The sequence below is a fragment of the Tamandua tetradactyla genome, chromosome 23, assembly GCF_023851605.1.
Source record: "Tamandua tetradactyla isolate mTamTet1 chromosome 23, mTamTet1.pri, whole genome shotgun sequence".
Lineage (NCBI taxonomy): Eukaryota > Metazoa > Chordata > Mammalia > Pilosa > Myrmecophagidae > Tamandua > Tamandua tetradactyla.
The window spans coordinates 48,615,546-48,626,795 of NC_135349.1; the positions used below are offsets into that span (position 1 = coordinate 48,615,546).

At 61.5% G+C, this 11,250-nt stretch overlaps 1 protein-coding gene across 3 annotated transcripts; it reads left to right on the top strand.

The window, feature by feature from the left end:
• The first annotated feature begins 252 nt into the window (after positions 1-252).
• Positions 253-10,867, top strand: CARHSP1 (calcium regulated heat stable protein 1). 3 transcript variants are annotated; one of them, XM_077141863.1, is made up of 4 exons: positions 253-335; positions 7,995-8,162; positions 8,783-8,905; positions 10,458-10,867. In XM_077141863.1, the coding sequence occupies exons 2-4, from the start codon at positions 8,002-8,004 to the stop codon at positions 10,618-10,620; spliced, it is 447 nt and encodes a 148-aa protein (XP_076997978.1). In that variant the 5' UTR covers positions 253-335; positions 7,995-8,001; the 3' UTR covers positions 10,621-10,867. The 3 variants fall into 3 exon arrangements, with proteins under 3 accessions (XP_076997978.1, XP_076997980.1, XP_076997979.1); XM_077141865.1 differs by lacking the exon at positions 253-335 and adding an exon at positions 1,803-2,025; XM_077141864.1 differs by lacking the exon at positions 253-335 and adding an exon at positions 6,403-6,526.
• The last annotated feature ends 383 nt before the right edge of the window (positions 10,868-11,250 follow it).

Consider the following 11,250-nt stretch of genomic DNA (forward strand, 5'->3'; position numbering starts at 1 on the left):
GACCGAGGCGCCGGGTCGGGAGCGGGGTCTGCGCGCTCTGCAGGGGAGGCCCTGCCCCCGGGCGCAGCCCCCGGCGGTCCCCAACCGCCCCGGCTCGCATTCCCGCCCCGCCGGCCCCGCCCGCCCGCGGCGCCCGCACGAAGGTGACGTCGGGGCGGCTCCGGCTGCCCCGCCCCCGCCTCCCCCGGGCTCCGGCTCGCCTCCCATTGGCCTGCGTGACCGGGGGCGGGCTCTGGGCGGGGCCGCGCCGAGCCCGCCCTGCCGGCCACGCCCCCTCCCCGGGGCCCCGCGCCCAGTCGGAGCCCAGCAGCTGGCGGAGCCGAGCAGGTCCCTAGGTAGGGAGTCGTCCGGGGGGCCCCCAGGAAGGGCGTGGGGGGCGCCCCGCCCCGAGGTCCCGGGAGCCGCCGGGACGGGACCTCGGCCGCCGCCCCCCCCAGCAGCCCCGGGTGCAGGGTCCCTTGGTCGGCCGGCAGGGGGCACCCGGCTGGCTTCTCTGGGCCCCCAGGAAATGCCCCGGCCGCCGGGGCCTCTTCGGGGGAGCCGGTTCCTCGTCCCCTGGGGAAGGGGTGGGTGTGGCTGCAGCAGAAAGGGTTTGGGGCGGGCGTCGGGCAGCACTTCCCGCCCGCCACCTGTTTTTTGCGTGCAGGGGAGCTGCCGCCGCCCTCGCCCCTCCCCTCCCCTCTCCCTCCCTCCCCCCTCCTCCACCTCTCGCCCGCGCTTTCGCCTGCGGGCTTGAGCGGGAATGGATGGGGTGACTGGTGGCGCGGGGGGCGCGCGGGCCGGGGAGGTGGAGCCGCCCCCCTCAGCCGGGCCTGGCCGCTCCAGCTGTGGGCCCCGTGGTGGAACCCGGGCCAGCTCCCCGAGTGGGGGGTGAGTATGGGGAGGGGGAGGTGTGGGTGGGGACCGTCCTGGCGCCGCGCGGGTGGCGGCCTGCGGGGGAGGAGGGGCTCGCGGATGCGGGGGGGCCTCCGGGCCGGCGCCGACGACTTCACCCGCGGCCGCGCGGCGCGCCCAGGTCTGCAGGCCCGAAACGCCACCTTGTTTTTAGATTTTTTGTTAAAGGAAGCCCCACACCGCCTCGCCGTTCCGGGGTTGGAGTGGATACGTGCGTGGGGAGGGGGTCACCCCGCCGCAGGCATGGCCTCCGTTCTCCGAGGTGGGGGTGTCTCCTTGCAGTTATTTAGGAGCCCTCTCGGAGCCTCAGTTTCCCGTTTTGTCGGTCGGGGCTATAATTTCCACTGGGAGGGGAATAAAAGGCTAGGTGGCTAGCCTGGTGCCCGGAGAAACGTTCGCTACTGTTCTTTTGAATTTATGAATTTCTGGGTCTCTCTGCGCCCAGTTCTGCGCCTCCGGTTCGTTCTCCACTGCGAAGCCAGAGAGAACTTGTGAAAACACAGTTGGTTCAGGTTAACCCCCGGCCCATTAAAACCGTCCCCTCATGTCCCCCTTGTGCCCAGTGCCTGGTTGCTGCCCGCCCCCCGCCCCCTCCAGCCGCGCTCTGCTCCCTGCCCTCCCTCCTTCGGGCCTTTGCCCCTGCAGGCCCTTCTCCCAGATTTCCCTCCATTTTTGAAGTCAAGCTTTAAAGCTCAGCCCCCGGGGCAGCCCCGATGACGTCCGGCCCTAGTACTGGTCACATCCCTCCCCGGGAGCCCCCCCCCCCCACCGCCAGGGCTGGATCGGGATCTGTTTCCGGGCGGGGGAGCTGGGGTGGGGGTGGGGGGCGTCCGCCCGGAGCTGAGCTGGGCCGGCGGGCCTGGGATCCGGGGGCGGGTGGAGGGAAGACGTTTTGTGTGTGCCGCCGGCAGCGTCCCGTCCGGCCGAGCTGGGGGAGTCAGGACATTTGATAGGTGTCCATCAGTAGGGGCCGCCCGGGAGGGCTGGAGTGTTCTAGACCGCCCCCGCCCGGCAGTTGCACCCCTGCGGCGCCACTGTGGTCTGCTGAGCTCGCCCTGCGTTTCCCTGGGGGCTGGCCCCCGGACGCTCCGCGGGCCCATTTGACAGATGAGGAAACTGAGGCACGGAGAGGTGAGGTCGCCTGCCAGGGGTCGTGGAGGGAGCCATGAGCAGAGACAGGGCTGAAACTCGGGTCCGGTGCCTAAGCCCCCGCGTCTCGTGGTGTGCGGGCTGGGCCGGGAGCACTTGGGCACCGCGGCTCGGTGCTCTCCGGGAGGGGCTGCGGGGCTGGCCCGGGGTCCTGGGCCGGCTCTGGGTGAGGCTGTGCGGGGCCTCCCGGTGGGGTGGGAGGAGCGGGCGGCAGTTCCCAGGTCGCTGGTCCTCGGGTTTCCGGCCTCTTCCCAGCACTGAGGGGCCCCAGGGGGCGGACGAGCAGTTCCCGGCTGTGCTGGGCACTGGAAGGGGGGGCCCCAGGGCTGCAGGCGCCCGGGCCTGGTGGTTTGTCCTTCTTTTGCGGCTGGGGCTATTGGCTCCCTGTCACTGGCAGGCAGTGGACTTGCCCGGGCTGGGCCCCTTCCCCTTGACTCCCAGTCCACTTCCCTCCCCTCCTCCTTTCCCTTCCCACCCCCTCCTCACCTCTCCCCCCTCCACCACACCCCTTCACTTGGCCCCTCTCTCCACCCCTGCCCTCCCCTGACAGACCCAGGCTCTCCCCGGGACAGTGGAGGGGAGTGGCAGAGGCCTGCCCCTCTGGCTGGTTCCCCGCCTCCCACTTCCAGGGACCCCTCTGTGGGGAATAGCACACCCACCCACCCTCCCTGGCCCTGCCTTCAGCAGTTCTGCCAGGCTGGGGCTCAGCTGGGCGGGGCAGGGGAGGGAGGCCTCCTCTGCCTCAGTTTACAGATGAGACTAGGGGTCATTTTGTGACTCCCCTGGAGGCCACCTGACCCATTTCCCTTCCATTTTCCCACACTGGGTCTCGGCCCTGCCTGCCCCTGAGCGAGCAGGTCCCTCCCGGCTACTTGGAGGGGGCCGAGGCCGAGGGTGGGGTCCAGCAGCCCTGGGAGCCCCGTGGAAAAGCAGGCGCCAGACCTGTGGAAACAGAATCTGCCTTTGAACCTGCTCCTGGGTTGGGCACTTCAGAGCAGGAGAAGCATTGGCTTAACCCTCGCTGTGCCTCAGTTTCTTCACCTGTAAAATGGGGCTAATAAAAGCACCTCCTCTGAGTTGGGCTAGTGTGAGGATTCATCTGGGGAATGTCGGTGGGCGGGGCCTCTCGGCATAGGGCAAATGAAAGCGGATCCACCCTGCTCACCCCTTCCTCTGCCCATGGGCACAAAGGCTCCTGCCTCCTGCAGCCCACTCTTGCATTTTCCTTAGGGTGAGCTAGTGTCAGTCCCACCTGCCAGCTGTGGCCTGGCCCTGAGGCTGGGGGGTGGGAGGTGCCTCAATCCAAGCCTAGCCATGGCCAGAAGCCCATGGGAAGCTCCATACACCCCTGTTTCATAGAGTAGGTTTGGAGGGTGTTCTAGTTTGCAAGCTGTCAGAATGCAATATGCCAGAAACAGAATGGCTTTTAAAAAGGGAAATTTATTAGGTTGAGTGTCTCTAGTTCTAAGGCTGTGAAAATGTCCAAATTAAAGCAAGTCTATAGAAATGTCCAGTCTAAAGCATCCAGGAAAACATACCTTGGTTCAAGAAGACTGATGACATTCAGGATTTCTCAACTGGAAAAGTTTTCTCTCCAGGCTTCTTGTTTCATGAAACTCCCTCCACATTTCCAAAGGTCTCTGGCTGCATAGTCTCTCATCGCTCTTTCCAAAATGGTTCCCTTTTAAAGGGTTTCAGTAAGCAGCCCCACTTTTAATGGGTGGTGACACATCTCCGTGGAAACCATCTAATCAAAAGTTACCACCCACAATTGGGTGGGTCACATCTCCATGGGTAATCAAAAAGCTCCCACCCAGCAATACTGAATGAGGATTAGAGACATGGCTTTTCCAGGGTATACCACAGATTCAAACTGGCACCGAGGGGCTCTGGGTTGGCCAAGAAGCCAGGCTGAGAATGAAGTACACAAGGTGAACCTGTTTTTGCTGCCCTTCCCCATCTCCCTGTCCTCACGGAAGGGTTTGAAGCTACTGAGAATGGAGCCTTGTGGAATGAATTGCACGCTCGTTCTCACTAAGGTGTGAAAGGCTGATAGCACCTTGGCACCTGCCAAGGTTTCCCTCCCTGGGCATTTGGCTCAGAAAAGACTCATCCTCAGTCAGGGGGGGGTTTCAGGCAGGGAGGGTGGGGTCGTGGTTGGGAGGGTGATTAAACCTGGGACCCTGCAAAATTGGGTCCTGAGTCCCCCCAAATGGGGATGGGCTGGGGAGGAGTTAGGAAAGCCAGAACCTGATGTTGGGCTGAGCTCGTGGAACTTTCCAGGACAACCTGTAGGGCTTGTGGAAACTTCCCAGGCTATTTTGGGGAGAGGCCCCCTTCTCTAGTCTGCCCTTTCCCGGAGGGTGGAGACAGGGCCCTGCTGACACTTCTCCCTGGGACAGCTGGGGTGGGATTAGCTTCCTGCATCCCTCCCTGCCTCCCTGCAGACTCTAAACCCCCTCCTCTGGCTGGGCCGTTGTCAGATCCTGGGCTGGCTGAGGGGGGAGGGAGTATGGGGGTGGAGGTGGGAGTAGTCATGGCCTACTACCCACCTCAAGCCTCTACCCCCACGCTCCTCCTTCCTGCCTCCCTCTCCCCACCCCCACCCTGACCCTACATGCTGTATATTTCCCTGGCGTATCTTATGTGACCTTGGGCAAGTTACTGGACCCTTTGTTCCTCAGTTTCCCCGGTGCTCTGGGGCTGAAATGTGTGACCTGCTCAGCGTGCTGCCCAGCCCCCTGGCTGTGACTGTCACTAGGGCCAAGTCTCCAATGAGGCCGAAGGGCCTCCGGGGCAGGACTTTCCGCTGTCCCGTGGCCTTGTTTCCTGCACACAGTGGGCGCAGCAGTGACTGTTGAATGGGGTTTCTTGGGACCCAGAGGGCAGGGCTCTGGTGGGCAAGGTTTCCCAATGCCCACACCCATCAAAGGCGTGCACACACGGGCAGTGTCAGGCTCGTGCTTGCACTTGCATGTGCACAGACAGCAACAGCGTCCACATATGTGTGTGCACAGATGGACACAGACACACCTACCCACAAATACGGGCACTGACATGCATGTGCAGAGACAGATTCACCTACATGCAGATGTGTGGCGTGTGTGCACATGCAGTGATGGACATACCCTTATGCACACATGCAGGACACACGAGCACGAGACACAGTTGTGAATCCGTCACGCTGATGGGCCTTGGGTTGGCTTTGGACCATTGGGGGTCCTGCCAGCCCGAGCTTCGAGCTTTCGGCTCCTGTTTGCTTCCTTCCTCCCCACCAGCTGAGGGAAACCAAAGGGGTACAGGGTCTGAGCACAGAGGGTGAGCCCCAGTTGTCCCAGGGACACTCTGAAGCCAGGCTTGTGGGTGGGACTAGGGCTGCTGCACACACCCCATGGGGAGCTTGGGCACCAGGAACCACAGAGCTGGCCCCAGGGTGATTGGCTCCCGCCGTCAGCTGTTTTCTTGGGAGCTGGCCATACCGGGAAAGGCTATTCACTCTGTCCTCCCTGCTGGGTGTACTGGGGGAGGTGAGTGGGGCTGGAGAAGGGGGCCCTGCAATTTGGGCCTGTTTCATGAACCCGGGGGGAGTTGGACATGGTAAGGGACACAGAGGCAGACAGACAGCTGCGGCTGCTGATGCCAATGATGTGTGGTTACTGAGCTGGCCTCACCTGCTTTTCCACCTTGTCTCCTGCCCCTTACCTCCCCAGCCTCCTCGCCGGACTTCAACCGCACCTGGGCCCTTGCCAACCTCAGGACCTTTGCACAGGCTGCCCCTCTACCTGGAAGAGACTCTGATTTTCAAAGACTCTTATGGTTCAGGGTGCAACTCACGTTCTCTTTAGAGGGGCACCCCCACCCTGTTACTTTTTAATCCCTTTCTATTTCTTGAGAGCCCTTTTGGCAGTCTTTAATGATCTTGTTTCTGTATTTGTTTACCCGTTTATTCTCTGGCTCCAAGTTCAGCCCTGAATGGGGCTTGGAGCACCCGTTTGTTGAATGACTTTATGACAGTTACAGCAATAGCTAACAGTTACTGTGCACTTGCTCTGGGCAGATGGTATACCAAGTGCTTTAGCGTGTATTATTTCAACTTCAGCACAACGGTGAGTGGCAGGGACTATTATATGCTCCATTTTCCAGATGAGGAAACCGAGGCCTAGAGAGGTTAAATAACTTGCCTGAAATCGCACAGCTGGCAGGTGGTAGGATTTGAAGTCAGATGTGCTTGACTCCAGAGGAAAAGAGGGAGGTAAAGTTTGGGTTGGTGGGGACAGGGCCATTCTCTGCCTGTCCCTGATGTCCCAGGGCACTGCCACCCCCCTGCCCAGAACCCCGGGCCTTGGAACATTCCAGGACTCTATGACCTGTGCTGATGGGTCATGCTGGAGCCCTGACCCCCTGGGGGCAGCCGGTGCCTTTATGAGGTGGGGGCTCCCGGACTTGCGGCCCTCCCTGGCCGCGGCTGCAGCTGAGAGAAGAGGTCAGGGGGCAGCTCTGCCACTTCCTCAGGAAGGCCATCCGGCCACCTCCCTTCCCAGCCGGACTGACACGCGGCCTGACAGGGGAGTTGGGGGGATGTTTTGGGAGGAGGCTGGCTGTGCCCCGAGGAGCTGGCCCAGGCCCCTGGGTGGATTGGCACAGGGGGCAGAGGGGACGTTGCTGGGACACGTGGGTCGAGAACTCAAGTGCCCTGGGGAACACATGGTTACTGTTAAGTAGAGGGGAGCTGGGATGGTGATCTGGGGGTCCAGGGTTCCCATAAATTCTGATCGTTTTTCAAGAGTGGCTGGAAATCTGGATTTTGAGGCAGACTGCCTAGATGTTTAAAAACTAACTTGCATTTTCAAATTTGAAAATCCGGGATGAGCCAGATGGCATCGGGGGCCGCGGGAGGCTGGTGGGCTGTGGGGGCTGGGCCCCAGGCTGCCATTTTAGCTGCTGGTCCTGGACTCTTCTGTGTCAGGTGACCCCGAGTGTTCAGGCTCCTCACCCCGTGTCGTGTCCCCATCGCTGTCCCTGAGCAGGTGCCGTGTGACGCCCACCCAGCTGCCCCTCTTTCCTGTTGGGGAAACTGAGTCGGGAGGGAAGGAAGGGACCAACAAGGGCTTTTGACTCCTGGCTTTTGCTCTTTCCACTTGACCTTGGGCCGCAGCCACAGTCGAACTGGCCCCTTCACGTTTATTCATTCATCGCAGCGTCCACGTTCTGATCTTGGCAAAACTGCCCCACACAAGGCAGCAGCTGTGGAACCCCTGCCCTCCAGCCTTCCTCCTGGGTCTGACCCAGCGTCTGCTCCGTGTGAGGGGCCGTAGAGGGAATTTGATTTCCTAGCAGCCGCCAGCGACCTGGCTGGGTGGAAATTTACTGAAGCGTCGTGGGTTCAGGCCAGCCTTTGAAATGCGCCTTCCCCTTTGAGTCCAGAGGTGGGGTTTAAGCCCCTCTTTGGTATGTGTCCAGGGTTTGCTGGAGGTGGACACTGTATAATGCTTACTGTTTTTGCCCCCTTTCCTCATAAAGTCTGGCACAAAGCAGGGTTTGCAGAGGTTTCCCGAGCTGCTGGAGTCCTGGTCATGGGCAGTAGTAGGCACTGGAGAACTGCTGGCTGGGAAACTCCTCCCCCTCCCTCCTCCTCCCCCTTCCTCCTCCCCACTCCCTCTCTCCTCCCCCCTCCCCCTTCCCTCCTCCCCCTCTCACCTCCTCTCCCTCCTCCCTCCTCCTTCTCTCCCTCCTCTCTTTCCACATGTATTTACCCAGTGCCCTGAGTGTGCCAGGTTTGGTGTGCTGGTCATTGGGGACATGGAAGGGACAGTGCCACCCTTGTCCTCTCGGAGCTCGTGTGTCATGGGGCAGGCCTGGCATTTCCGTGCAGAGCTGTGGTTGAGGGGCGCTCCTGGCTGTGGCAGGAGCCCCCAGGCCTGAGCCCCTGAGAGCCCCCTGTCTCTCTCCAGGTCAGCCATGTCATCTGAGCCTCCTCCCCCACCGTCACAGCCCCCCACCCACCCTTCGGCCACCGGGCTGCTGGACGCTCCGCGGGCCCGTGAGCGCTCGCCATCCCCCGTGCGGGCCAATGTGGTCCCCAGCCCGCTGCCCACTCGCCGCACCAGGACTTTCTCCGCGTGAGTCTCCGGCCGCCCTGGGAGGCCTGGGGGGGTCTTCTCCAGACACGCCTCCCTCACCAGGCCAGGGCGCCTCTCTGGGCCGCAGTGCCCCTGTCTGTCTCTGGGGGGTGTTGGGTCAGGCCCACCCAGAGCTGTTCACAGCAGGGGTGAGGGACAGGTGGCAATGGGTGGGAAGCCTCTGGGGCCTTCAGATCATCTTCCCTTTGAGACCTCACCTTCCCCAGCTGCAAAGAGGGGCTTGTGGCAGATGCATTTCTGGAGCTGCATGAGCTGAGGCCAGGCTGCTATTGATAATTATTAATAATGATTCCCCAGACAGATGCTCAGAACTCTTTCAGTCCAAACTCCTCTTTCCAAATGGGAAAATTGAGGCCTGCAAATAGGCTTGCTCACTGAGTCCTCCCTGCAGAGCTGGGGTCACCGGAGTCTGTGTGAATGGCTTCCAGAGTTGTGCAGTGCACAGCTTGCCCAGCAGGACATGGTGTCCCTTGCCAGGACCCCCCGGGGCCCAGCTATGGGTAGTGGGGGCTTTGAAGAGCTGGGTGGTCCTTGGGGAAGCCTGTGGCCGTCCTGGAGGGCTGACGTGGAGCCCCTCACCCCCCACCCCCACCCCCCAGGACTGTGCGGGCCTCGCAGGGTCCAGTCTACAGAGGAGTGTGCAAATGCTTCTGCCGTTCCAAGGGCCACGGCTTCATCACCCCGGCCGACGGGGGCCCTGACATCTTCCTGCACATCTCCGAGTGAGTCTGGGCGGGCCAGGGGCCCCGGGGCTTGGGCAGGCGCTGCTCCATGGTGATAGGTACAGTGTATGACTAGGACAGCTGTGGGGGGCTGGGCGTGACAGGTGCCGGGAGTATGTGAGTGTGAGCTGTCAGTTGTGGTTGTGGGGAGTGAGTCGGCAGGTGTGTTGGTGGGGTGTGAGTTGGGTGTGGCTGTAGGGCTGTACATGACTGCACTGGCGTGTGTAAGGCCGTGGGCAGCAGCTCAAGTGCCTGGGGATGTCTGTGTGAATAGCCGTGTATGATTGTGTGTGTGCATGTGTGTGTGTCTGTGTGGGAGATTCCAGCCATGTGCGTGCGTGCCCGTGGGTAGGGTCTGGGGACCCATTTCCTGCCTGCGGTGGGGACAGCCGCCTGGTGAGGAGTGACCCGGCCCTTCAACTCCGGGAGGTAGCTCAGGGCTGGACGCATTCTCCTGCCGCTGCGACACTGATGGCCTTCCTTCCTTCCTGTCCCGGGCCCTGGGACATGCTCAGCAGCTCTGCACCTCCTTTCAATGTGCCAAGGCCCTTCTCTGGCCCCCTACCCAGAAGCATCCCAGTTCCACCCCACAATGTTCCGTCTCAGACCACAGCAGGCATAGTCTTACCCTGCACAGCAGACCTGATGAAGAATCCAAAATCACTTTTTTTGAAAATAGGATCCTGTTGCGAAACCCCTGCTGCGATGGAAGAGCTGCCCCTCTTTTCCCACCAGCATTCCCACGGATCAGTGAGGCCCCTCAGTGTAGCCACGAGAGAGGTGTTAGGGAGATGCGTTTGTGTATGTATGGAGGCACACATGCATACATGATGTATAGATGTGTTTGCCCCTTGCCTCTTCCCACACAGGATTTGCAGTGGGTTATAAGGATATATACTGTGCAACATGAAAAACAAATCAGTAAAAAAAAGACAAGTAAGAAAGGTGGAGATAAGTGATCCCTGGTTTTGTGGCTAGAAGCTGGCTGCAAATTTACTTCTGAGCTTCCTGGTGGCCAATTCAAAAAGGGAAGCACCATTAGCTGTAAGAGTCTCTGATCCAAACAGACCAGTTCCTGGAGAGCTGAAGGGGATTTTTCTCCTGGGCTCTCTTCAGGGTGGGCGTCTTGCTCCTCATGGGTGACATGGTGACTCTTGTAGAAAGTCAGGGAACCTTCCGGGGGTGGTCTTAGGGAGAGAACCCCACCTGGAACTTGGTTTAAGCACGAAAAAGGACTTTGTCGACGGCTCACTGGGCACCCGGGGAATTCAAGAGCCGAGAGGCAGCTTGGTTTCTCTCCCGGTCCTCGGCTCCCATGTTCATGTTACATGTGAGCACCTGAGGAGGGGCTGAGCGCTTATTTTCAGTCCCAGGGGAGGAGCTGACTGGGTGGGGCCGCAGTGGAGGAGCTGAGGTGGGAGGGCAGAGGGAGCAAACCCTGGGGAGGGCGCTGGGCGCTGAGTCGGTGGGGGCCCACCCGGCTGGGATGGTCTCTCGGGCTTGGAGCCGCGAGCCAAGCTGGGGCCTGAATTCTCCCTCTTTGCCCCTGCAGCGTGGAAGGGGAGTATGTTCCCGTGGAAGGCGATGAGGTCACCTACAAGATGTGCTCCATTCCGCCCAAGAACGAGAAGCTGCAGGCGGTGGAGGTGGTCATCACACACCTGGCGCCGGGCACCAAGCACGAGACGTGGTCCGGGCACGTCATCAGCTCCTAGGAGCCGCCGGCACCCTTCCTCCGGGGCGGCCGGGAGACTGCGGGGGGCGGCGCGGGCTGGAGGGGCCGCTGACAGCGGGAGACACGGGGCCTCCGGGGAGAGGCGCGGCCTCTTTCCGTGCTCTCCGGGAGGAAGGGATGTGGGGGGCAGGGGCCTGGGATGGGGTGGTCTCGGCCACCAGCACAACCTCTGACCATTGCAACCACCTCTCACCATCTGAAAAACATTAAAAGCATTTAAAAAAAGAGGCACCCTCTGGTGGCCGGTGGAGGGCCCGTCCCCAGCCTGGGGTGGGTGGGTGGGGGGCTCCCATGGGTGGAGCAGCCTGGACCCCCTCTACCTCCTGGTGTGGCCCTCCCCATTGTCCCTCGAGTCTGGGCTTGGTTGGTTTGAAGGGAGGCTCGGTTTCAGGGGATTCGGATCTGGGGGTCCTGGCCCTTTGGTGCCTTTGGCAGTGGGGTTCCCAGCCCCCACCCCTGTGCCTGGTGGTCTGGAGCTGCGAGGCTGAGTGCTGACTCCTCAGAAGCCTGGTCGTTTCCTTCTGTGTTCAGGTTGAGGGGTCTCCGCATTCACCCTCTGCTGCTGGAAGGTGGCAGTTGGGGTGATGGTGGGGGGCGAGGGGGAGCCGAG